This window comes from Oncorhynchus mykiss, chromosome 11 (assembly GCF_057628025.1).
Source record: "Oncorhynchus mykiss isolate SJ-2025 chromosome 11, ASM5762802v1, whole genome shotgun sequence".
Taxonomy (NCBI): Eukaryota; Metazoa; Chordata; class Actinopteri; order Salmoniformes; family Salmonidae; genus Oncorhynchus; species Oncorhynchus mykiss.
In genome coordinates, this window is record NC_143032.1 from 388,690 (window position 1) to 416,517 (window position 27,828).

Here is a 27,828-nt window from a genome sequence, read left to right on the forward strand (position 1 = left end):
GAATTCTTATTTTCAATGACGGCCTAGGAACAGTGGGTTAACTGCCTGTTCAGGGGCAGAACGACAGATTTGTACCTTGTCAGCTCGGGGATTCGAACTTGCAACCTTTACTAGTCCAACGCTCTAACCACTAGGCTACCCTGCCGCCCCATTAAACAATTCATTTAGGTAAGAGACAATAATGTAAACCTTTAAGGGAAACACTTAAGATGTTTATGCAACCGGGCCATGCATGAGTTTATGAAAGATTCAATTAACCATTATGCTCTTCCTCAGAGCAACAGCGCCATATGCTGGTGAAAGCTGGAATACTTTGTCGAATCTGCACCAAGTGTATTTATCAATTTTCTAGGGAATAACATGTTGAAACTGCCACTTGATAACTGAAGCATTCATTTACTTGTTTTCTGAGATTTCATCATTCTGTTCCATCCACATTGTCGCTCCGCCCGCGGTCCATGCTTCGTAGCGCAACATCAGCACTGCTGAGGACCAGCATTGAGATTCGCACTCTTCGCTCGGTGCCGAGGGTCTGCCGGTTTCTACAGTCGCTGCTGCGCAGTCCGACACAAAACAGGTCGTTTTCTCTTTCGGTTTGCTTGTGTAAGAAAAATAAAAGTCTTTGGCTGGAGCTTTCCGAAGGACACAAAATGAGTGGCAATATTGAAGAAATCCTCGCCCCACTGAGGCTGGCAGTGAAAGAACAGGTAAATTGACATTTAAAGCCACGGGAATTAAGCTAAACCCTTATTTTATTCACTCCAAAGATCCCCACATCATCCATGCATTCATTAGTAATCGCCCAGAAATGACAGCTCAAACAAAGCTGCTGTAGCTGGTTATTTTGCAAGCTAACATTTACATACAACGTTAGCAGAGGTCTTTGAATGTAGCATAGCCATGTAGCTAGCTAACTAACCGGTAGCCAGCATGCTAACTGATTTATATATATTTTTGCCTATTAGTTGGAGATCTGTAGAGCAGATTTATGGAAGCAGTAAATAACTGATTTAATACAGCTATATTATGTTGACCGTTATACCAGCTAGCTTGGATATGATTTCATAAATAATTGTATTAACATCCATGCCTGCGACTTATTTCCCCCCATGCCACGTTTCAGCCCAGAGCTGATTCACAGTGATATTTGGGTGGCAGTGTTTCCCCTAGTATTTTTTTTTTAGTTTTGCGGCTGTCAAAGTTAGCTTTGAGAGGGGCGAGGTAGTGGCTAGCCAATTGTGCGGTCTCCGACCAAAGCTTTTAAAGGCCCTCCTCTTGGCCACAAATATACAATTGTGCTGTTTTAATGCAAATTTCCTGCAATTCTGCCCATTTTGTCATGGAACCGAGAGAAAATGTGCAGTTTCAAAGCTATTTCCTGTAATTAGACATTTTGCCTTGGTTGATGAAGAGTTCTTACTCTGAGTGACTTAAACATAACAAAATCAATGGGGTCCCCATGACATTTTCGGAAATAAAAATTTATGACTGTCTAGTGTTTATTGGTGATTGTGAGTTTGTTTTTATGCCAAGGCAGCAGCTACTCTTCCTTGGGTCCCTCAAAATGAAGGCAGTTATACGTTTTTAAAAACATTACAATACATTCACAACACCCTGTGTGCCCTCCGGCTCCTACTCTACTACTACATATCTACAACACAGGTAACTCTTTATCCACATTATAGCAGGGGATGTAAAGCCATAACACAAGTTTTTCCAGTAACAGACTATGATCGATAATGTCAAAAGCCGCACTAAAGTCTAACAAAACAGCCCCCACAATCTTGAAATAGTTGGTAATATCAGTGGGTTTTGTGATGAGCCATGTGATTCAATGAATGATGGAGCTGAGTTTGTCTTTTTGCCCAGAATTTCATTTAATGTGCTCAAACTTTTTACTATCATTCTTTGTCATTTTTCTTTATTTCATAGTGTAGTTTCTTCTTTTTATTCAGTTTAGTCACATGATTTCTCCATGTGCAGTACATTTGCCAATCGGTTGTACAGCCAGACCTATTTGCCACCTCTTTTGCCTCATCCTTCTCAACCAATTGTTCAATTCGTCAACAATCCTCAGGGATTTAAGTTTACAGTCATTTTCTTAATGGTGGGTGTATGATTATTAGTAACTGGAATAAGCAGTTTCATAAACGTGTCAAGTGCAGCGTCTGGTTGCTCCTCATTAGACACCACAAACCAACAAATATTATTTACATCAACCACATAGGAATCACTACAAATCTTTTTGTGACCTCTTATACACTATATCAGCACGATTCTGCCAACAGTTGTAAAAGATGATCTTTTAATTTTTTTATATTTAGCTCCTTTTTCTACAGACTTTTTATATCTGGTTTTAGTTGTTTTAAATTTACACTGAAAATGATTTACCATCCTGAAAATGTTTGTGTATACAGTACTAGTCAAAATTTTGGACACCTACTCATTCAATGGTTTTTCTTTATTTTTACTATTTTCTACATGGTAGACCAATAATGAAGACATCAAAACTATGAAATAACAAATATGGAAGCATGTATTCAACAAAAACGTGTTAAACAAATAAAAATATATTTTTCAAAGTATCCACCATTTGCCTTGACAGCTTTGCACACTCTTTGCATTCTCTCAACCAGCTTCATGAGGTAGTCAACTGGAATGCATTTCAATGAACCTTGGCCTTGTTAAAAGTTAATTTGTGGAATTTCTTCCTTAATGCGTTTTGAGCCAGTCAGTTGTTTTGTGACCAGGTATGGGTGGCATAAAGAAGATGGAAGGGCTGGGCGATATGGCCAAAATATTATATCACGGTATTTAAAAAAACCAAAAATGGATGGTTTGACGTGTTTTTAGTTTTTGAATAATAAAAGTTATACATTTGCTTTAGGAGTAGTGAGTGATTCTAGGGTGGCAACACATAGACTCATTGAAATCACTTAGAATGTTTCTCCATTCTTATTATTTTATGCTGTTTAATTCAACTTCAACCAAAACAAATTTCAGCACTTTTATAATTTCTGTATTTCCTGCACTCAATTGCAGTGGTGGAAAAAGTACCCAATTGTCATACTTGAGTAAAAGTAAAGATACATTCATAGAAAAGTGAAAGTCACCCAGTAAAATACTACTTGAGTAAAAGTCTTAGTGTTTGGATTTAAATATACTTAAGTATCAAATCATTTCATATTCCTTATATTAAGCAAACCAGATGGCACAAATAAATAAACCCCTTTAATTTATGGATAGCCAGGGGCACACTCCAACACTCAAGACATGATTTACAAACAAAGCATTTGTGTTTTTATGTTTATGTATATATCATGTGTAGAGGTCGACCGATTATGATTTTTCAACGCCAATACCGATTATTGGAGAACCAAAAAAAGCCGATACCGATTAATCGGCAGATTTTATTTATTTGTAATAATGACAATTACAACAATATTAAATGAACACCTATTTTAACTAAATATAATACATCAATAAAACTCCATTTAGCCTCAAATAAATAATGAAACATGTTCAATTTGGTTGAAATAATGCAAAAACAAAGTTGTAAAAGTGCAATATGTGCTATGTAAGAAAGCTAACGTTTCAGTTCCTTATTCAGAACATGAGAACATATGAAAGTTGGTGGTTCCTTTTAACATGAGACTTCAATATTCCAAGGTAAGAGGTTTTGGGTTGTAGTTAATATATAGTATTTATAGGACTATTTCCCTCTATACCATTTCTATTTCATATACCTTTGACTATTGGATGTTCTTATAGGCACTTTTTAGTATTGCCGGTGTAACAGTATAGCTTCCGTCCCTCTCCTTGCCGCTACCTGGGCTCGAACCAGGAAAGCATCGACAACAGCCACATTCGAAGCAGCGTTACCCATCGCTCCACAGAAGCCGCGGCCCTTGCGGAGCAAGGGGAATAACTACTCCAAGTCTCGGAGCGAGTGACGTTTGAAACGCTATCAGCGCGCACCCCGCTAACTAGCTAGCCATTTCACATCGAATACACCAGCCATTAGGCTGATAGGCTTGAAGTCATAAACAGTGCTGTTTATGTTTTGCAAAGAGCTGCTGGCAAAAGGCACAAAAGTGCTGTTTGAATGAATGCTTACGAGTCTGCTGCTGCCTACCATCGCTCAGTCAGACTGCTCTATCAAATATCAAATCATAGACTTAATTATAACACACAAATACGAACCTTTGGTCATTAATATGGTCGAATCCGGAAACTACACTGCTCAAAAAAATTAAGGGAACACTTAAACAACACAATGTAACTCCAAGTCAATCACACTTCTGTGAAATAAAACTGTCCACTTAGGAAGCAACACTGATTGACAATAAATGTCACATGCTGTTGTGCAAATGGAATAGACAACAGGTGGAAATTATAGGCAATTAGCAAGACACCCCCAATAAAGGAGTGGTTTTGCAGGTGGGGACCACAGACCACTTCTCAGTTCCTATGCTTCCTGGCTGATGTTTTGGTCACTTTTGAATGCTGGCGGTGCTTTCACTCTAGTGGTAGCATGAGACGGAGTCTACAACCCACACAAGTGGCTCAGGTAGTGCAACTCATCCAGGATGGCACATCAATGCGAGCTGTGGCAAGAAGGTTTGCTGTGTCTGTCAGCGTAGAGTCCAGAGCATGGAGGCGCTACCAGGAAACTGGCCAGTACATCAGGAGACGTGGAGAAGGCCGTAGGAGTGCAACAACACAGCAGCAGGACCGCTACCTCCGCCTTTGTGCAAGGAGGAGCAGGAGGAGCACTGCCAGAGCCTTGCAAAATGACCTCCAGCAGGCCACAAATGTGCATGTGTCTGCTCAAACGGTCAGAAACAGACTCCATGAGGGTGGTATGAGGGCCCGACGTCCACAGGTGGGGGTTGTGCTTACAGCCCAACACCGTGCAGGATGTTTGACATTTGCCAGAGAACACCAAGGTTGGCAAATTCAACCACTGGCGCCCTGTGCTCTTCACAGATGAAAGCAGGTTCACACTGAGCGGTTTGGCGGTGGGTCAGTCATGGTGTGGTTCTTTGGGGGGCCACACAGCCCTCTATGTGCTCGCCAGAGGTAGCCTGACTGCCATTAGGTACCGAGATGAGATCCTCAGACCCCTTGTGAGACCATATGCTGGTGTGGTTGGCCCTGGGTTCCTCCTAATGCAAGACAATGCTAGACCTCATGTGGCTGGAGTGTGTCAGCAGTTCCTGCAAGAGGAAGGCATTGATGCTATGGACTGGCCCGCCCATTCCCCAGACCTGAATCCAATTGAGCACATCTGGGACATCATGTCTCGTTCCATCCACCAACACCACGTTGCACCACAGACTGTCCAGGAGTTGGCGGATGCTTTAGTCCAGGTCTGGGAGGAGATCCCTCAAGAGACCATCCGCCACCTCATCAGGAGCATACCCAGGCGTTGTAGGGAGGTCATACAGGCACGTGGAGGCCACACACACTACTGAGCCTCATTATGACTTGTTTTAAGGACATTACATCAAAGTTGGATCAGCCTGTAGTGTGGTTTTCCACTTTAATTTTGAGTGTGACTCCAAATCCAGACCTCCATGGGTTGATAAATTTGATTTCCATTGATCATTTTTGTGTGATTTTGTTGTCAGCACATTCAACTATGTAAAGAAAACCAGTATTTAATATTTAATTCATTCAGATCTAGGATGTGTTATTTTAGTGTTCCCTTTATTTTTTTGAGCAGTGTATAATTTCGAAAACAAAAACATTTATTTCAGTGAAGTACGGAACCGTTCGGTATTTTATCTAACGGGTGGCATCCCTAAGTCTAAATATTCTTGTTACATTGCGAAACCTTCAATGTTATGTCATAATTATGTAAAATTCTGGCAAATTAGTTTGCAATGAGCCAGGCTGCCCAAACTGTTGCATATACCCTGACTGCGTGCAATGAACGCAAAAGAAGTGACACAATTTCACCTGGTTAATATTGCCTCCTAACCTGGATTTCTTTTAGCTAAATATCCAGGTTTAAAAATATATACTTCTGTGTATTGATTTTAAGGCATTGGTGTTTATGGTTAGGTACAGTCGTGCAACAATTGTGCTTTTTTCGAAAATGCGCTTTTGTTAAATCATCCCCCAGTGTTGCATCGATTATATGCAACGCAGAACACGCTTGATAAACTAGTAATATCAATCATGTGTAGTTAACTAGTGATTATGATTGTTTTTATAAGATAAGTTTAATGCTAGCTAGCAACTTACCTTGGCTTCTACTGCATTCGCATGACAGGCACTCTCCTCGTGGAGTGAGAGGCAGGTGTTTAGAGCGTTGTACTAGTTAACCGTCGTTCTGCCCCCGAACAAGGCAGTTAACCCACTGTTCCTAGGCCGTCATTGAAAATAAGAATTTGTTCTTAACTGACTTGCCTAGTTAAATAAAGGTGTAAAAAAAAATTGGGGGGGCAAAATCGGCGTACAAAAATACAGATTTCCGATTGTTATGAAAACTTGAAATCGGTCCTAATTAATCGGCCGACCTCATCATATGTATATACTGTACTCTATACCATCTACTGCATCTTGCCTATGCTGTTCTATACCATCACGCATTCATAAAAAAAATAAATGATGTACATATTCTTATTCATTCCTTTACACTTGTGTGTGTATAAGGTAATTGTTGTGAAATTGTTAGGTTAGATTACTCGTTGAATATTACTGCATTGTCGGAACTAGAAGCACAAGCATTTCTCTACACTCGCATTAACATCTGCTAACCATGTGTATGTGACAAATAAAATTTGATTTGATTTGTTTAGTGAGTCCTCCAGATCAGAGGCAAATGTGTGAATTGGACCATTTTCCTGTCTTGCCAAGCATTCAAAATGTAATGAGTACTTTAGGTGTCAGGGAAAATGTATGGAGTAAAAAGTATTTTCATTAGGAATGTAGTGAAGTAACAGTTGCCAAAAAGAGTAAACTACAGATACCAAAAAAAAAATGTATTTGTATTTTTAACCAAATATTGCGATTTGACTTGTGAATTAGAGCAAAACTGTTGGAATCGTGGAAATATAATGACTATTCTATAGTTAGATTATAATAGTGGGCACTTTGAATACTGTGTTTGAGATGACAACGAATTAAAATGCCAGGGAGGAGTTATTGTGACAGGGTAGGAACTAAAGTGTCGGTAAGTGTTTCCTAGGGTACTCTATAAGCTTTGGCTACATTGCATGTCCTCTTAGCTACTTCATGTAGCTAACATATTCTTGCTTTGCATATTTATCTTTGATTTAAAAGATACTGTTGCACAAACAACATGCTGATTTAGACCTACACCATCACTGGTATTATCAGGCTGTTTTAGCTAGCTACGCTTGCTCATACTCAGTACATTTATTAGCGGCTAACAATTAGCGTCTGTCATGGAAATATTCAGTCAATCATATTTCTCAAATACCGGAGCCTGTGAGTTCAAATAGACTTTTATTATGTTGTAATACAAGCCGAGCTGGTTCATGAAAACAACTAAGTTTAGGGTTAGTTACACAGTAACTCCTCTTAATGACTCATCCCCTCTGGCATTTAGCCACCGTTATCTTATTGCCTTGCACTAATTTTAGTTTGGTTTCATATTAGGGCATGGAAACTTTAGCCACACCAATAGTTAAAAAGTACAGACATGTTCTCGACTAAGACGGGTGCATGCATGTAGGACCATATCAACAGTCTGTCGCACTTTACAGAAATAACCAGACATGTCTTCCTTCTAGCTCCTCTGAAAGGAACACCCATGTTCTGGAAAAGTCCCAAGAGGTGTAACCATAGCAACAGTACATATTAGGTCATAACACTGTTGCAGGAATAACCAGTCGTGTCCACACCCCAGACAAGTGCATGTCTAATGGTGTCTAATGACCCAGAGCACATATAGAGTGCACCCATCTTACTAGCTCTTCTGCAATTAATAATTAACATGCATGGTCTAGAAAATTCTCAATATGTCTCACAAGATTTAGGGCAACTTGCTAAGAAAATACAAACTAGCTGTTTGCAGATGTAAGAAACACAAACTAAGAGTCATTATAGAACGCTAGTGGATTTATATTAAGAAGCAAAGTGAAAACAGCATCGTTGTCATCAGCATTGTTGCATGTGCTGCATTGATCATGCAGACTGAACGCAAGTGTCTCGTGGTTGACAGGGGGCGTGGCTAGGTCTGTGTGGAAAGTGGCACGGAGAGAAAGAGCAGAGAGCGATGACTCAAGTGGCAAAGTAAACTATAAAAATTTACGTTACACATAGCGTATCACATTGAACAAACCAAACATTCAAATACCATTTTAGAAGGTAGTAAAAACTCAAACCGGTCCCTGCATCAATACCGGTATATCATAAAATACGGTATACCGCCCAGCCCTATTTAGTAAAAGACCAAGTCCATATTATGGCAAGAACGGCTCAAATCAGTAAAGAGAAACAACAGTCCATCATTACTTTAAGACATGAAGGTCAGTCAATACGGAACATTTCAATAATTGTTTTAATTTGTTCAAGTGCAGTTGCAAAAACCATCAAGCGTTATGATCAAACTGGCTCTCATGTGGACCACCACAGGAAAGGAAGACCCAGAGTTACCTCTGCTGCAGAGTATAAGTTCATTAGAGTTACCAGCCTCAGATTGCAGCCCAAATAAATGCTTCACAGAGTTCAAGTAACAGACACATCTCAACATCAACTGTTCAGAGGAGAAAACTAAAGAAAAGGACACCAATAAGAAGAAGAGACTTGCTTGGGCCAAGAAACACGAGATGAGTCCAAATTTTTGATTTTTGTTTCCAACTGCCGTATCTTTGAGATGCAGAGTAGGTGGTCTAATGATCTCTGCATGTGTGGTTCCCATCGTGAAGCATGGAGGAGGTGGTGTTATGGTGTGCTTTGATGGTGACACTGTCTGATTTATTTAGAATTCAAGGCACACTTAACCAGCATGGCTACCACAGCATTCTGCAGCGATATGCCATCCCATCTGGTTTGGGCTTAGTCCCACTATCATTTGTTTTTCAACTTAACAATGACCCAAAACACACCTCCAGGCTGTGTAAGGACTATTTGACCAAGGAAAATGATTGAGTGCTGCATCAGATTACCTGGCCTCCACAATCGCCCAACCTCAACCCGATTGAGATGGTTTGGGATGAGTTGGACCGCAGAGTGAAGAAAAAGTAACCAACAAGCGCTCAGCATATGTGGGAACACCTTCAAAACTGTTGGAAAAGCATTCCAGGTGAAGCTGGATGACAGAAAGCCAAGAGTGTGCAAAGCTGTCATGGCAAAGGTTGGCTACTTTGAAGAATCTCAAATATGAAATATTTTTTATTTGACGTTTTTGGTTACTACATGATTCCATGTGTTTCATAGTTTTGATGTCTTCACTATTATTCTACAATGTATAATATAGTAACAATAAAGATGAATTATTGAATGACTAGTTGTCCAAACTTTTGACTCTAGTACTGTATATACATTTTTTTTTCTTTCGTTTTGTAGAGAGAGGTTCATTTTTTATATATAATTTTTTTCTTAACTGACTTGTCTAGTAAAATAAAGGTCACGTTGTACAGCGCCATATTTTCCTACCGGAAACCCTGAGGGTTTTGTTGATCTTGGAATAGAAACACCATAATATTAATCAAATTAAGCTACATTTCTTAATCAATCCCATATACTATATTCTTACAAAAATAGTTTTAAATTCTTGCAAAACACAGCTTAGCCTTTTGTTAATCCACCTGTCGTCTCAGATTTTGAAATGATGCTTTACAGCGAAAATTTACACAAACGCTTGGATTGCTTATCGATCGCATGACAAAACATTAAGTACACTTAGCATCAGGTAGCTTGGTCACAAATCAGAAAAACAATCAAATTAATCGTTTACCTTTTGATCTTTGGATGTTTTCACTCACGAGACTCCCAGTTACACAACAAATGTTCCTTTTGTTCCATAAAGATTATTTTTATACCCAAAATACCGACGTTTGTTTGTCGCGTTCAGAAATCCACAGGAAAGAGCGGTCACGACTACGCAGACGGAAATTCCAAATAGTCTTCATAATGTCCACAGAAACATGTCAAACGTTTTTTATAATCATTCCTCAGGTAGTTTTTAAAATATATATTTGATAATATATCAACTGAGTGTGTAGGTTTTTCAATAACAGGGGGAGGAACAATGGCGGCTTTACTCTGTAGCGCAAAAACTCACTCAGAGCCCCCACCTATCCACTTACGCAATGTGATCTTTCACGCTCATTTTTCAAAATAAAAGCCTGAAACTATGTCTAAAGACTGTTGACACGTTAGGGAAGCCAGAGAAAAAGGAATCTGGTTGATATCCCTTTAAATGGAGGATAGGTATGCATAGGAACAGAGAGGTTTCAAAATAAGAGGCACTTCCTGATTGGATTTTCCTCAGGGTTTCGCCTGCAATATCAGTTATGTTATACTCACAGACATTATTTTGACAGTTTTGGAAACTTTAGAGTGTTTTCTATCCTAATCTGTCAATTATACGCATATTCTAGCATCTGGTCCTGAGAAATAGGCCGTTTACTTTGGGAACGTTATTTTTCCAAACATAATAGTGCCCCCTAACTTCAAGAGGGTAAGAACAAATCCTCATTTACAATTTACCATGAAGGTCTCCTGACTTTCAGTCAAATGTGGGAAGTATTCTGTCAGCTCTCAGTATAATTGTCATGTTACAGGGTGAGCTGGTGCGCCAGATGAAACAGGATGGTGCCCCTGATGTTGACGTCCTTAAAGCTGTTGCTGAACTGAAAGCTAGGAAGAGAACTCTGGAAACTAAGGTGAGCTCTGTTAAAGCATATCCTCCTAAAAGTATCTCCTACAGTATAACCTACTACACCACAGTATGCCAGAATCGCACCAAATACTTTTATCTTTCCAGTAACTATACAATCGGCCGTCTTTTAAAAGCTGAAATCAGCTTTGGTAGGTATGCACTACCTTAGATCAGTAGTGTTTTGTGTCTTCTCAAACTGTTAATCACCACACTACTGTTTGTATTCCAGGAACTGTCTCTGCAGCCCAAAGATGACATTGTTGACAGAACCAAGATGGAGGATACGTTGAAGAGGAGATTCTTCTATGACCAGGCCTTCGCTATCTATGGAGGTGAGATCTATGTAACACCTAGTTACACACGGAGGCACACACCTAGTTACACACGGAGGCACACACCTAGTTACACACGGAGGCACACACCTAGTTACACACGGAGGCACACACCTAGTTACACACGGAGGCACACACCTAGTTACACACGGAGGCACACACGATACAACAATCAGATGTTATTTGTGTGAGTGGTCTGTAATGTTCCCTCTACAGGTGTGAGTGGTCTGTAATGTTCCCTCTACAGGTGTGAGTGGTCTGTAATGTTCCCTCTACAGGTGTGAGTGGTCTGTATGACTTTGGCCCCGTGGGCTGTGCCCTTAAGAACAACATCTTGCAGGCCTGGAGGCAGCACTTCATCCAGGAGGAGCAGATCCTGGAGATCGACTGCACCATGCTCACCCCGGAGCCCGTTCTCAAGTGGGTCCTGATGCTGCACTGCAATTAGCCTAACTTTACTGACATAGTGGTTATCAGAGTGCTAATACAAAGGGAGGGACTGGACTGTGGGAGACAATCTCCATCAGACTTCTGTTATTGCACTATGGACATGTAGAGTTGTAGTTCTGATATAGTGGTATGTGGTTAGATATCTGTATAGGAAGAGAGTGCCTGGTGGTTGTGACAGACGGAGCTCCTGGTTGTTCCTAGAGACAGACAGACAGGGGGTTCCTAGAGACAGACAGACAGGGGGTTCCTAGAGACACAGACAGACGGGGGTTCCTAGAGACACAGACAGACGGGGGGTTCCTAGAGACACAGACAGACGGGGGGTTCCTAGAGACACAGACAGACGGGGGGTTCCTAGAGACACAGACAGACGGGGGGTTCCTAGAGACACAGACAGACGGGGGGTTCCTAGAGACACAGCCAGACGGGTGGTTCCTAGAGACACAGCCAGACGGGGGGGTTCCTAGAGACAGACAGACAGACGGGGGGTTCCTAGAGACAGACAGACAGACGGGGGGTGCCTGCAGACAGACAGACAGACAGAACATATTACGCATATACACAACATATTACGCATATACACAACATATTACACAACATATTACACAACTACATACATATGGACGAGCTATGTCAGAGCGGAACGGACTAAGATACCGTATAGAATACAGTATATACACATGAGATGAGTAATGCAGATATGAAAACATCTTTAAGTGACGAAGAATATAGATGACAGTCTCTACACATGAGATGAGTAATGCAAGATATGAAAATATCTTTAAGTGACGAAGAATATAGATGACAGTATCTACATATGAGATGAGTAATGCCAGATATGAAAACATCTTTAAGTGACGAAGAATATAGATGACAGTATCTACATATGAGATGAGTAATGCCAGATATGAAAATATCTTTAAGTGACGAAGAATATAGATGACAGTATCTACATATGAGATGAGTAATGCCAGATATGTAACATTAAAGTGACTAGTGTTCCATTCCTGAAAGTGGCCAGTGATTTCTAGTCTATGCCTATAGGCAGCAGCCTCTAAATGTGCTAGTGATGGCTGTTTAACAATCTGATGGCCTTGAGATAGAAGCTGGGTTTCAGTCTCTCGGTCCCAGCTTTGATGTACCTGTACTGACCTCGCCTTCTGGATGATAGTGGGGTGAACAGGCAGTGACTCGGGTGGTTGATGTCCTTGATGATCTTTGCTGTGAGTGTCATGGAGGGCAGGTAGTTTGCCCCCGGTGATACGTTGTGCAGACCACAACACCCTCTGGAGAGTCTTGCGGCAGTGCACCTTCTCCACTGCGGTCCCATTGATGTAGGTAGGGGGGTGCACCTAGGGCTGGGCGATATGGCAAATATATTATCTCTATCTATATATTTCTTTATTCGATGACGATAATTATCACGATTTTAATCAAATAATGTTTAAAAGGTGCCTATCTGCGTCAAACTCTAGAATGCCTGATCAAACCGTGGTCCAGTAACTGAAAGGTTGCGAGATCGAGTCCCCGAGCTGACAAGGCAGACAGACAGACAGGGGGTACAGACAGACAGACAGACAGGGGGTTCAGACAGACAGACAGGGGGTTCAGACAGACAGACAGACAGACAGACAGGGGGTTCAGACAGACAGACAGACAGACAGACAGGGGGTTCAGACAGACAGACAGGGGGTTCAGACAGACAGGGGGTTCAGACAGACAGACAGGGGGTTCAGACAGACAGACAGACAGACAGGGGGTTCAGACAGACAGACAGACAGACAGGGGGTTCAGACAGACAGACAGACAGACAGGGGGTTCAGACGGACCGACGGACAGGGGGTACAGACAGACCGACAGGGGGTTCAGACAGACAGACAGACCGACAGGGGGTTCAGACAGACCGACAGGGGGTACAGACGGACAGGGGGTACAGACGGTACAGACGAGACAGACAGACAGGGGGTTCAGACAGACAGACAGACAGGGGGTACAGACGGACAGGGGGTACAGACGGACAGGGGGTACAGACGGACAGGGGGTTCAGACAGACAGACGGACAGTGGGTTCAGACAAACAGACAGACAGGGGGTTCAGACAGACAGACAGACAGACAGACAGGGGGTTCAGACAGACAGACAGACAGGGGGTTCAGACAGACAAACAGACAGGGGGTTCAGACAGACAGGGGGTTCAGACAGACAGACGGTTTAGACAGACAGGGGGTTTAGACAGACAGGGCGTTTAGACAGACAGGGGGTTTAGACAGACAGGGGGTTTAGACAGACAGGGGGTTTAGACAGACAGGGGGTTTAGACAGACAGGTGGTTTAGACAGACGGGGTTTAGACAGACAGGGGGTTTAGACAGACAGACAGACAGGGGGTTTAGACAGACAGGGGGTTTAGACAGACAGGGGGTTCAGACAGACAGGAGGTTCAGACAGACAGGGGGTTCAGACAGACAGACAGACAGACAGACAGACAGACAGACAGACAGGGGGTTCAGACAGACAGACAGACAGACGGGGGGTTCCTACAGTCAGACGAGAAAGTGACAGATGCTGGTTAACGTGCTCAACATCTGCTCTGACGACGAGCTCATGTCTGAAGGAGACGACACCTGCGAGGGTAAAAAAAAACACGCCCTGTTAAGAACTCTTTTTATTTTTTAAAATATTTTTTTATATATATTGACTTTCAATGTGGTTCTTAGAGGTTTAGTACAGCTTACTGCTCTGTTCCAATCTGAATATTTGGGTATAATATGCTATTATGTCTACAGGACGTCTGGACACGTGGACAAGTTTGCGGACTACATGGTGAAAGACGTGAAGAACGGAGAGTGTTTCAGGGCAGACCACCTCCTCAAAGGTTAGTCTATACTTTTGAAGTGGTTTGAAAAAGAGAAATGCCTTATTCACTGGTATTTCCCAACCTCGACATCAATATAATAGAATTGAGCCCTGACATTCCAGAAGTCAAACCTTTCTTCAGTACTCTGTTGTCCCTCAGCATCAGTTGGCTGAGGCTTGTTAGTACTCTGTTGTCCCAGTGCATCAGTTGGCTGAGGCCTGTTAGTACTCTGTTGTCCCTGTGCATCAGTTGGCTGAGGCCTGTCAGTACTCTGTTGTCCCTCAGCATCAGTTGGCTGAGGCCTGTTAGTACTCTGTTGTCCCTGTGCATCAGTTGGCTGAGGCCTGTCAGTACTCTGTTGTCCCTCAGCATCAGTTGGCTGAGGCCTGTCAGTACTCTGTTGTCCCTGTGCATCAGTTGGCTGAGACCTGTCAGTACTCTGTTGTCCCTCAGCATCAGTTGGCTGAGGCCTGTCAGTACTCTGTTGTCCCTGTGCATCAGTTGGCTGAGGCCTGTTAGTACTCTGTTGTCCCTCAGCATCAGTTGGCTGAGGCCTGTCAGTACTATGTTGTGCCTGTGCATCAGTTGGCTGAGGCCTGTTAGTACTCTGTTGTCCCTCAGCATCAGTTGGCTGAGGCCTGTTAGTACTCTGTTGTCCCTCAGCATCAGTTGGCTGAGGCCTGTCAGTACTCTGTTGTCCCTCAGCCTCAGTTGGCTGAGGCCTGTCAGTACTCTGTTGTCCCTCAGCATCAGTTGGCTGAGGCCTGTTAGTATTCTGTTGTCCCTGTGCATCAGTTGGCTGAGACCTGTCAGTACTCTGTTGTCCCTCAGCATCAGTTGGCTGAGGCCTGTTAGTACTCTGTTGTCCCTGTGCATCAGTTGGCTGAGGCCTGTCAGTACTCTGTTGTCCCTCAGCATCAGTTGGCTGAGGCCTGTCAGTACTCTGTTGTCCCTGTGCATCAGTTGGCTGAGACCTGTCAGTACTCTGTTGTCCCTCAGCATCAGTTGGCTGAGGCCTGTCAGTACTCTGTTGTCCCTGTGCATCAGTTGGCTGAGGCCTGTTAGTACTCTGTTGTCCCTCAGCATCAGTTGGCTGAGGCCTGTCAGTACTATGTTGTGCCTGTGCATCAGTTGGCTGAGGCCTGTTAGTACTCTGTTGTCCCTCAGCATCAGTTGGCTGAGGCCTGTTAGTACTCTGTTGTCCCTCAGCATCAGTTGGCTGAGGCCTGTCAGTACTCTGTTGTCCCTCAGCCTCAGTTGGCTGAGGCCTGTCAGTACTCTGATGTCCCTCAGCATCAGTTGGCTGAGGCCTGTCAGTACTCTGTTGTCCCTGTGCATCAGTTGGCTGAGGCCTGTCAGTACTCTGTTGTCTCTCAGCATCAGTTGGCTGAGGCCTGTCAGTACTCTGTTGTCTCTCAGCATCAGTTGGCTGAGGCCTGTCAGTACTCTGTTGTCCCTGTGCATCAGTTGGCTGAGGCCTGTTAGTACTCTGTTGTCCCTCAGCATCAGTTGGCTGAGGCCTGTCAGTACTCTGTTGTCCCTGTGCATCAGTTGGCTGAGGCCTGTTAGTACTCTGTTGTCCCTCAGCATCAGTTGGCTGAGGCCTGTTAGTACTCTGTTGTCCCTCAGCATAAGTTGGCTGAGGCCTGTCAGTACTCTGTTGTCCCTCAGCCTCAGTTGGCTGAGGCCTGTCAGTACTCTGTTGTCCCTCAGCATCAGTTGGCTGAGGCCTGTTAGTACTCTGTTGTCCCTGTGCATCAGTTGGCTGAGACCTGTCAGTACTCTGTTGTCCCTCAGCATCAGTTGGCTGAGGCCTGTCAGTACTCTGTTGTCCCTGTGCATCAGTTGGCTGAGGCCTGTTAGTACTCTGTTGTCCCTCAGCATCAGTTGGCTGAGGCCTGTCAGTACTCTGTTGTGCCTGTGCATCAGTTGGCTGAGGCCTGTTAGTACTCTGTTGTCCCTCAGCATCAGTTGGCTGAGGCCTGTCAGTACTCTGTTGTCCCTCAGCCTCAGTTGGCTGAGGCCTGTCAGTACTCTGTTGTCCCTCAGCATCAGTTGGCTGAGGCCTGTCAGTACTCTTTTGTCCCTCAGCATCAGTTGGCTGAGCCCTGACAGTACTCTGTTGTCCCTGTGCATCAGTTGGCTGAGGCCTGTTAGTACTCTGTTGTCCCTCAGCATCAGTTGGCTGAGGCCTGTTAGTACTCTGTTGTCCCTCAGCATCAGTTGGCTGAGGCCTGTCAGTACTCTGTTGTCCCTCAGCATCAGTTGGCTGAGGCCTGTTAGTACTCTGTTGTCCCTGTGCATCAGTTGGCTGAGGCCTGTCAGTACTCTGTTGTCCCTGTGCATCAGTTGGCTGAGGCCTGTCAGTACTCTGTTGTCTCTCAGCATCAGTTGGCTGAGGCCTGTCAGTACTCTGTTGTCTCTGAGCATCAGTTGGCTGAGGCCTGTCAGTACTCTGTTGTCCCTGTGCATCAGTTGGCTGAGGCCTGTTAGTACTCTGTTGTCCCTCAGCATCAGTTGGCTGAGGCCTGTCAGTACTCTGTTGTCCCTGTGCATCAGTTGGCTGAGGCCTGTTAGTACTCTGTTGTCCCTCAGCATCAGTTGGCTGAGGCCTGTTAGTACTCTGTTGTCCCTCAGCATAAGTTGGCTGAGGCCTGTCAGTACTCTGTTGTCCCTCAGCCTCAGTTGGCTGAGGCCTGTCAGTACTCTGTTGTCCCTCAGCATCAGTTGGCTGAGGCCTGTCAGTACTCTTTTGTCCCTCAGCATCAGTTGGCTGAGCCCTGACAGTACTCTGTTGTCCCTGTGCATCAGTTGGCTGAGGCCTGTTAGTTCTCTGTTGTCCCTGTGCATCAGTTGGCTGAGGCCTGTCAGTACTCTGTTGTCCCTCAGCATCAGTTGGCTGAGGCCTGTCAGTACTCTGTTGTCCCTGTGCATCAGTTGGCTGAGGCCTGTCAGTACTCTGTTGTCTCTCAGCATCAGTTGGCTGAGGCCTGTCAGTACTCTGTTGTCTCTCAGCATCAGTTGGCTGAGGCCTGTCAGTACTCTGTTGTCTCTCAGCATCAGTTGGCTGAGGCCTGTCAGTACTCTGTTGTCTCTCAGCATCAGTTGGCTGAGGCCTGTCAGTACTCTGTTGTCCCTGTGCATCAGTTGGCTGAGGCCTGTCAGTACTCTGTTGTCCCTGTGCATCAGTTGGCTGAGGCCTGTCAGTACTCTGTTGTCCCTCAGCATCAGTTGGCTGAGGCCTGTCAGTACTCTGTTGTCCCTGTGCATCAGTTGGCTGAGGCCTGTTAGTACTCTGTTGTCCCTCAGCATCAGTTGGCTGAGGCCTGTCAGTACTCTTTTGTCCCTCAGCATCAGGTGGCTGAGGCCTGTCAGTACTCTTTTGTCCCTCAGCATCAGTTGGCTGAGGCCTGTCAGTACTCTGTTGTCCCTCAGAATCAGTTGGCTGAGGCCTGTTAGTACTCTGTTGTCCCTGTGCATCAGTTGGCTGAGGCCTGTTAGTACTCTGTTGTCCCTCAGCATCAGTTGGCTGAGGCCTGTCAGTATTCTGTTGTCCCTCAGCATCAGTTGGCTGAGGCCTGTCAGTACTCTTTTGTCCCTCAGCATCAGTTGGCTGAGGCCTGTTAGTACTCTGTTGTCCCTCAGAATCAGTTGGCTGAGGCCTGTCAGTACTCTGTTGTCCCTGTGCATCAGTTGGCTGAGGCCTGTTAGTACTCTGTTGTCCCTGTGCATCAGTTGGCTGAGGCCTGTTAGTACTCTGTTGTCCCTCAGCATCAGTTGGCTGAGGCCTGTTAGTACTCTGTTGTCCCTGTGCATCAGTTGGCTGAGGCCTGTCAGTACTCTGCTGTCCCTGTGCATCATTTGGCTGAGGCCTGTTAGTACTCTGTTGTCCTTCAGCATCAGTTGGCTGAGGCCTGTTAGTACTCTGTTGTCCCTCAGCATCAGTTGGCTGAGGCCTGTCAGTACTCTGCTGTCCCTGTGCATCAGTTGGCTGAGGCCTGTCAGTACTCTGTTGTCCCTGTGCATCAGTTGGCTGAGGCCTGTTAGTACTCTGTTGTCCCTCAGCATCAGTTGGCTGAGGCCTGTCAGTACTCTGTTGTCCCTCATATCAGTAGATATGACTGTGCCCCTGTGTTTCTCTGTTCAGCTCACCTCCAGAAGCTGATGTCTGATAAGAAGTGTCCTGCAGAGAATAAGGCCGAGATGGAGGAAGTGGTCACTCAGGTTGGTATTGGTTTAGAGACATGCATCAGATATACTAGAATAGATATATACCATACCTTCAGCAATCCCCGACTGCATAAATGGAGCTCAAAGTTATTGTTTATGTCATCAAGTGACTGACATTGTTTTCATGGGTCTCCAGATGGACAACTACACTCAACAGGAGTTGACTGACCTCTTTGTGAAATACAGTGTCAAGTCCCCCACCACAGGAAATGACGTTTCAGCCCCTCATCTCTTCAACCTGATGTTCCAGACGTCTATCGGACCAGGGGGAAACATGACAGGGTAATGAAGTAATTACTCACTCTGTACCCAGATGTTGGTTGTACTGGGTGGGATGTACTGTAGGGTTACCAATGCTGCCATTGGTAGTTTTGCCTTTGAACAGAGTTCCAATTACCTCATTAGTTGTGGACCAGTACCAGTGTTTTACTGAGTGTGTCTGACTGTGTTCTGCAGCTACTTGAGGCCTGAAACGGCTCAGGGAATCTTCCTCAACTTCAAGCGTCTGTTGGAATTCAACCAGGGAAAGCTTCCATTCGCTGCTGCTCAGATCGGCAACTCCTTCAGGAACGAGATCTCACCTCGCTCAGGACTCATCCGTGTCAGGTGAGTTCTAGTCTGGAGATGAAGCTATGTTTCTACCTGTCAGTCTGTGGTGTTAGTTTCTACCAGTCAGTCTGTGGTGTTAGTTTCTACCAGTCAGTCTGTGGTGTTAGTTTCTACCAGTCAGTCTGTGGTGTTAGTTTCTACCAGTCAGTCTGTGGTGTTAGTTTCTACCTGTCAGTCTGTGGTGTTAGTTTCTACCAGTCAGTCTGTGGTGTTAGTGTCTACCTGACAGTCAGTCAGTCTGTTGTGGTGTTAGTGTCTACCTGACAGTCTGTTGTGGTGTTAGTTTCTACCTGACAGTCTGTTGTGGTGTTAGTGTCTACCTGACAGTCTGTTGTGGTGTTAGTTTCTACCTGACAGTCTGTTGTGATGTTAGTCTGTTGTGATGTTAGTTTCTACCTGACAGTCTGTTGTGGTGTTAGTTTCTACCTGACAGTCAGTCTGTTGTGATGTTAGTTTCTACCTGACAGTCAGTCTGTTGTGGTGTTAGTTTCTACCTGTCAGTCTGTTGTGGTGTTAGTTTCTACCTGACAGTCAGTCTGTTGTGGTGTTAGTTTCTACCTGACAGTCAGTCTGTTGTGGTGTTAGTTTCTACCTGACAGTCAGTCTGTTGTGGTGTTAGTTTTTACCTGACAGTCTGTTGTGATGTTAGTGTCTACCTGTCAGTCTGTTGTGGTGTTAGTGTCTACCTGACAATCTGTTGTGGTGTTAGTTTCTACCTGTCAGTCAGTTGTGATGTTAGTTTCTACCTGACAGTCTGTTGTGGTGTTAGTGTCTACCTGTCAGTCTGTTGTGGTGTTAGTGTCTATCTGCCAGTCTGTTGTGGTGTTAGTTTCTACCTGACAGTCAGTCAGTTGTGATGTTAGTTTCTACCTGTCAGTCTGTTGTGGTGTTAGTTTCTACCTGTCAGTCTGTTGTGGTGTTAGTTTCTACCTGACAGTCTGTTGTGGTGTTAGTTTCTACCTGACAGTCAGTCAGTTGTGATGTTAGTTTCTACCTGTCAGTCTGTTGTGGTGTTAGTTTCTACCTGACAGTCTGTTGTGGTGTTAGTGTCTACCTGACAGTCTGTTGTGGTGTTAGTTTCTACCTGACAGTCTGTTGTGATGTTAGTCTGTTGTGATGTTAGTTTCTACCTGACAGTCTGTTGTGGTGTTAGTTTCTACCTGACAGTCAGTCTGTTGTGATGTTAGTTTCTACCTGACAGTCAGTCTGTTGTGGTGTTAGTTTCTACCTGTCAGTCTGTTGTGGTGTTAGTTTCTACCTGTCAGTCTGTTGTGGTGTTAGTGTCTACCTGTCAGTCTGTTGTGGTGTTAGTGTCTACCTGTCAGTCTGTTGTGGTGTTAGTGTCTACCTGACAATCTGTTGTGGTGTTAGTTTCTACCTGTCAGTCAGTTGTGATGTTAGTTTCTACCTGACAGTCTGTTGTGGTGTTAGTGTCTACCTGTCAGTCTGTTGTGGTGTTAGTTTCTACCTGACAGTCAGTCAGTTGTGATGTTAGTTTCTACCTGTCAGTCTGTTGTGGTGTTAGTTTCTACCTGTCAGTCTGTTGTGGTGTTAGTTTCTACCTGACAGTCTGTTGTGGTGTTAGTTTCTACCTGACAGTCTGTTGTGGTGTTAGTTTCTACCTGACAGTCAGTCAGTTGTGATGTTAGTTTCTACCTGTCAGTCTGTTGTGGTGTTAGTGTCTATCTGTCAGTCTGTTGTGGTGGTAGTTTCTATCTGACAGTCTGTTGTGGTGTTAGTCTGTTGTGGTGTTAGTTTCTACCTGACAGTCAGTCTGTTGTGGTGTTAGTTTCTACCTGACAGTCAGTCAGTTGTGATGTTAGTTTCTACCTGACAGTCTGTTGTGGTGTTAGTGTCTATCTGTCAGTCTGTTGTAATGTTAGTGTCTATCTGTCAGTCTGTTGTGGTGTTAGTGTCTATCTGTCAGTCTGTTGTAATGTTAGTGTCTACCTGTCAGTCTGTTGTGGTGTTAGTGTCTATCTGTCAGTCTGTTGTGGTGTTAGTTTCTACCTGACAGTCAGTCAGTTGTGATGTTAGTGTCTATCTGTCAGTCTGTTGTGGTGTTAGTGTCTATCTGTCAGTCTGTTGTGGTGTTAGTTTCTACCTGACAGTCAGTCTGTTGTGGTGTTAGTTTCTACCTGACAGTCAGTCAGTTGTGATGTTAGTTTCTACCTGACAGTCTGTTGTTGTGTTAGTGTCTACCTGTCATTCTGTTGTGGTGTTAGTGTCTATCTGTCAGTCTGTTGTGGTGTTAGTGTCTATCTGTCAGTCTGTTGTGGTGTTAGTGTCTATCTGTCAGTCTGTTGTGGTGTTAGTGTCTACCTGTCAGTCTGTTGTGGTGTTAGTTTCTACCTGTCAGTCTGTTGTGGTGTTAGTGTCTATCTGTCAGTCTGTTGTGGTGTTAGTGTCTATCTGTCAGTCTGTTGTGGTGTTAGTGTCTATCTGTCAGTCTGTTGTGGTGTTAGTGTCTATCTGTCAGTCTGTTGTGGTGTTAGTTTCTACCTGACAGTCAGTCAGTTGTGATGTTAGTGTCTACCTGACAGTCTGTTGTGGTGTTAGTGTCTATCTGTCAGTCTGTTGTGGTGTTAGTGTCTATCTGACAGTCAGTCTGTTGTGATGTTAGTTTCTACCTGACAGTCAGTCTGTGATGTTAGAGGGTCTGTTGAAATAGTAATGGTTGTGCTTCCAGAGAGTTCACCATGGCTGAGATTGAGCACTTTGTGGACCCGACTGAGAAGTTCCACCCCAAGTTCCCTAACGTGGCTGACCTGGAGATCATCCTGTACTCCTCCAAGGCCCAGACCAGTGGTCAGTCTGCTCACATCATGAGGCTGGGGGATGCTGTGGAGCAGGTAGGATGCTATAGCAGTAGCTTCAGTAAGGACGTAACCAATACCAGAGTCATATTGATAACTTTGTCTCTCTCAGGGGGTGATCAATAACTCCGTCCTGGGATATTTCATCGGGAGAATCTACCTCTACCTCACTAAAGTGGGTGTGGCCAAAGACAAGCTTCGCTTCCGTCAGCACATGGACAACGAGATGGCCCACTACGCCTGTGACTGCTGGGACGCAGAGACCAAAACATCCTATGTAGGTCCTCCATGACCCCTAACCCACTATGCATGTGACTTTTATTTATTTTATTTAACTAGGCAAGTCAGTTAAGAACAAATTCTTATTTACAATGACGGCCTAGGAACAGTGGGTTAACTGCCTGTTCAGGGGCAGAACGACAGATTTGTCAGCTCGGGGGTTTGAACTTGCAACCTTCCGGTTACTAGTCCAACGCTCTTAACCACTAGGCTACCCTGCCGCCCCAGGAACGCAGAGACCAAAACATCCTATGTAGGTCCTCCATGACCCCTAACCCACTATGCATGTGACTTTTATTTATTTTATTTAACTAGGCAAGTCAGTTAAGAACAAATTCTTATTTACAATGACGGCCTAGGAACAGTGGGTTAACTGCCTGTTCAGGGGCAGAACGACAGATTTGTCAGCTCGGGGGTTTGAACTTGCAACCTTCCGGTTACTAGTCCAACGCTCTTAACCACTAGGCTACCCTGCCGCCCCAGGAACGCAGAGACCAAAACATCCTATGTAGGTCCTCCATGACCCCTAACCCCTAACCTTAACCCACTATGCCTGTGACTGCAGGAACGCAGAGACCAAAACATCCTATGTAGGTCCACCATGACCCCTAACCTTAACCCACTATGCCTGTGACTGCAGGAACGCAGAGACCAAAACATCCTATGTAGGTCCTCCATGACCCCTAACCTTAACCCACTATGCCTGTGACTGCAGGAACGCAGAGACCAAAACATCCTATGTAGGTCCTCCATGACCCCTAACCCCTAACCGTAACCCACGATGCCTGTGACTGCTGGGACACAGAGACCAAAACATCCTATGTAGGTCCTCCATGACCTCTAACCTTAACCCACTATGCCTGTGACTGCAGGAACGCAGAGACCAAAACATCCTACGTAGGTCCTCCATGACCCCTAACCTCTAACCTTAACCCACTATGCCTGTGACTGCTGGGACACAGAGACCAAAACATCCTACATAGGTCCTCCATGACCCCTAACCTCTAACCTTAACCCACTATGCCTGTGACTGCAGGAACGCAGAGACCAAAACATCCTACGTAGGTCCTCCATGGCCCCTAACCTCTAACCTTAACCCACTATGCCTGTGACTGCAGGAACGCAGAGACCAAAACATCCTACGTAGGTTCTCCATAACCCCTAACCTCTAACCTTAACCCACTATGCCTGTGACTGCAGGAACGCAGAGACCAAAACATCCTATGTAGGTCCTCCATGACCCCTAACCTTAACCCACTATGCCTGTGACTGCAGGAACGCAGAGACCAAAACATCCTACGTAGGTTCTCCATGACCCCTAACCTCTAACCTTAACCCACTATGCCAGTGACTGCTGGGATGCAGACCAAAACATCCTACTTCGGTCCCACCCTCCACTGCTAGCTGTGTCTACAACCAGGCCCCAACTTATCATGTGTTGATTTAACCTTAACCCCATAATAACCCTGTCTCTGTTCCTTCTGTTTCCTGCAGGGCTGGATCGAGATAGTAGGCTGTGCTGACCGCTCCTGTTTCGACCTGCTGTGCCACGCCCGGGCTACCAAGGTCCCTCTAGTGGCCGAGAAGCCTCTTAAAGAACCCAAAGTAGTCGATATTGTCCAGTTTGAGCCCAATAAGGGAGCCATCGGTAAAGCCTATAAGAAGGACGCCAAACTAGCGATGGAGTACCTAGCTGTCTGTGACGAGTGTTTCATCACTGAACAGGAGATGCTGCTCAACAGCAGCGGGTGAGTTGGTGAAGGTCATAGGTCATATGTGACAGAATCAATAGATTTAATACTTTAGCCTCCGTAATGGTACGCAATATTCCAGTCTCATTGACGATGCTAAACCTAATGGTAACCTTCCCCCAGGGAGTTCACCATAGAGACGGAGGGAAAGACTTTTAAACTCACCAAGGACATGGTCAGTGTGAAGCGGTTTCAGAAGACCCTGCATGGTGAGACAACCTAGATGTCTTCTAGAGGAGGTTGTTGAATGACATCCTCTTTCTACTGAATGGAAGCCATGCAGGAAGACAGCAGACAACTGTACTTTGTTTAACTGATTCAGAATGTGTTTCTGCTTCACTACAGTGGAGGAGGTGGTCCCTAATGTCATCGAACCCTCCTTTGGCATCGGTAGAATCATGTACTCAATCTTCGAGCACACATTCCAAGTCAGAGAGGGAGACGAACAGAGAACGGTAGGGAGGCATCAAACAACTACTGTACATGCACTGACTGGGCTGTTAGAACGTAGTTCTTAAAGAGTTTTACAGTGTAATAATGGGTTTGAAATGTCTTTGTCTCCAGTTCTTCAGCTTCCCTACCACTGTAGCTCCATATAAATGCTCCGTCCTTCCTTTGAGCCAAAACCAGGAATTCATGCCTTTTGTTAAGGAACTCTGTAAGTACTCCTTCCACGCTCTATTTCTGTTTCAAACAAGTCCATGATTATTTGAGAACAAATGTAGAACAGTTTAGTGTCATTGTGTTCAGTGTCATATTGTGTTCAGTGTCAGATGCTACATAAGTTATTTAACTAACATGTTCTGTCTCCCTCCCCCACCCTTTCTCCTCCCTCCCTGCAGCTGAAGCGATGACCAAACAGGGCGTGTCCCACAAGGTGGACGACTCGTCAGGATCCATTGGGCGGCGCTACGCCAGAACAGACGAGATCGGAGTGGCGTTCGGCATCACCATCGACTTTGACACGGTGAACAAGACGCCCCACACCGCCACTCTGAGGGACCGCGACTCCATGAGGCAGATCAGGGCCGAGGTACGACATCTTTACTTCATACGCGTCAACGTACTGCTCTGTACTAGAAGTGATTAACGGAAAGGTCATGTTGATGAACCGGGTTGCCTGTTTTCTGTTTCCTCTCCAGGTTAGTGAGTTGCCAGGAATCATCCGTGATCTGGCAAACGGTGTCATGACTTGGGCTGAGGTGGAGAGCAAGTACCCCATCTTTGAGGGACAGGAGACCAGCAAGAAGGACACTGCCGAGGAATGAAGTTAATCTTACTCAGTATGTCTGTCCTATGAAACGCCCACAGACGTTTTTACATTTCTCCATCCATAGGGACGGTTTTACTGCAACTGTATTTCAGGAAGCAGTCAGTCCTCACGATGTCCTAACACACAACTGCAACCACTGAAATTAAACTTCAAAATAAATGTTATATAATCATTGTACTGAACAATTATAAACAGGGTGGCAGAGTAATGATTTGTCCCTGTTCTGGTAAATATTCACCTGCGTACTGGAATCTGCTCAGTTGGAGAGAGGAGGGGAGAGAGAGAGTGCGTGAGGGGGGGAAGAGATCTTCTCAGCCTGGTATAAAAAGAGAAATGTGTTCAGGTTGTCAGTCTTGTGTGGAAAGAGAAGAGAGACTTCCAGTTTCAGGACTGATTAAATGGAAAACATCTCTGGTTCAATAAAGTGAGCCTGCTCTTACTGGAACCAGCCTGTGTCTGTGTCAATGACTGAAAAATAACCTGATTCCCTTTATGCTGCCCTGCTTTAGACCAGGCCCCTAGCATCATTACTTTAGACCAGGTCCCTAGCATCATTACTTTAGACCAGGTCCCTAGCCTGCATTACTTTAGACCAGGCCCCTAGCATCATTACTTTAGACCAGGCCCCTAGCCTGCATTACTTTAGACCAGGCCCCTAGCCTGCATTACTTTAGACCAGGCCCCTAGCATCATTACTTTAGACCAGGCCCCTAGCCTGCATTACTTTAGACCAGGCCCCTAGCCTGCATTACTTTAGACCAGGCCCCTAGCCTGCATTACTTTAGACCAGGCCCCTAGCCTGCATTACTTTAGACCAGGCCCCTAGCCTGCATGACTTTAGACCAGGCCCCTAGCATCATTACTTTAGACCAGGCCCCTAGCCTGCATGACTTTAGACCAGGCCCCTAGCCTGCATGACTTTAGACCAGGCCCCTAGCATCATTACTTTAGACCAGGCCCCTAGCATCATGACTTTAGACCAGGCCCCTAGCCTGCATGACTTTAGACCAGGCCCCTAGCCTGCATGACTTTAGACCAGGCCCCTAGCCTGCATGACTTTAGACCAGGCCCCTAGCATCATTACTTTAGACCAGACCCCTAGCATCATGACTTTAGACCAGGCCCCTAGCCTGCATGACTTTAGACCAGGCCCCTAGCCTGCATTGCTTTAGACCAGGCCCCTAGCCTGCATTACTTTAGACCAGGCCCCTAGCCTGCATGACTTTAGACCAGGCCCCTAGCATCATTACTTTAGACCAGGCCCCTAGCATCATTACTTTAGACCAGGCCCCTAGCCTGCATGACTTTAGACCAGGCCCCTAGCCTGCATGACTTTAGACCAGGCCCCTAGCATCATTACTTTAGACCAGGCCCCTAGCCTGCATTACTTTAGACCAGGCCCCTAGCCTGCATGACTTTAGACCAGGCCCCTAGCCTGCATGACTTTAGACCAGGCCCCTAGCCTGCATGACTTTAGACCAGGCCCCTAGCCTGCATCACTGCTTTAGACCAGAACCCTAGCCTGCATGACTTTAGACCAGGCCCCTAGCCTGCATGACTTTAGACCAGGCCCCTAGCCTGCATGACTTTAGACCAGGCCCCTAGCCTGCATGACTTTAGACCAGGCCCCTAGCCTGCATGACTTTAGACCAGGCCCCTAGCCTGCATGACTTTAGACCAGGCCCCTAGCCTGCATGACTTTAGACCAGACCCCTAGCATCATTACTTTAGACCAGGCCCCTAGCATCACTGCTTTAGACCAGGCCCCTAGCCTGCATTACTTTAGACCAGGCCCCTAGCATCACTACTTTAGACCAGGCCCCTAGCATCATTACTTTAGACCAGGCCCCTAGCATCATTACTTTAGACCAGGCCCCTAGCCTGCATGACTTTAGACCAGGCCCCTAGCATCATTACTTTAGACCAGGCCCCTAGCATCATTACTTTAGACCAGGCCCCTAGCCTGCATGACTTTAGACAAGGCCCCTAGCCTGCATGACTTTAGACCAGGCCCCTAGCCTGCATGAATTTAGACCAGGCCCCTAGCCTGCATGACTTTAGACCAGGCCCCTAGCCTACATGACTTTAGACCAGGCCCCTAGCCTGCATGACTTTAGACCAGGCCCCTAGCCTGCATGACTTTAGACCAGGCCCCTAGCCTGCATGACTTTAGACCAGGCCCCTAGCCTGCATGACTTTAGACCAGGCCCCTAGCCTGCATGACTTTAGACCAGGCCCCTAGCCTGCATGACTTTAGACCAGGCCCCTAGCCTGCATGACTTTAGACCAGACCCCTAGCATCATTACTTTAGACCAGGCCCCTAGCATCACTGCTTTAGACCAGGCCCCTAGCCTGCATTACTTTAGACCAGG

General features: G+C 45.3%; 1 protein-coding gene across 1 annotated transcript; it reads left to right on the plus strand.

Annotated features, from left to right (window-relative positions):
* Nucleotides 1-304: 304 nt before the first annotated feature.
* gars1 (glycyl-tRNA synthetase 1) lies at nt 305-25,900 on the plus strand. The gene is made up of 16 exons (XM_036934636.2): nt 305-707; nt 10,764-10,865; nt 11,091-11,193; nt 11,472-11,613; nt 14,427-14,515; nt 18,645-18,721; nt 18,864-19,009; nt 19,184-19,333; nt 22,026-22,188; nt 22,265-22,429; nt 23,926-24,179; nt 24,306-24,391; nt 24,528-24,637; nt 24,747-24,840; nt 25,025-25,215; nt 25,325-25,900. The coding sequence occupies exons 1-16, from the start codon at nt 459-461 to the stop codon at nt 25,448-25,450; spliced, it is 2,247 nt and encodes a 748-aa protein (XP_036790531.1). The 5' UTR covers nt 305-458; the 3' UTR covers nt 25,451-25,900.
* The last annotated feature ends 1,928 nt before the right edge of the window (nt 25,901-27,828 follow it).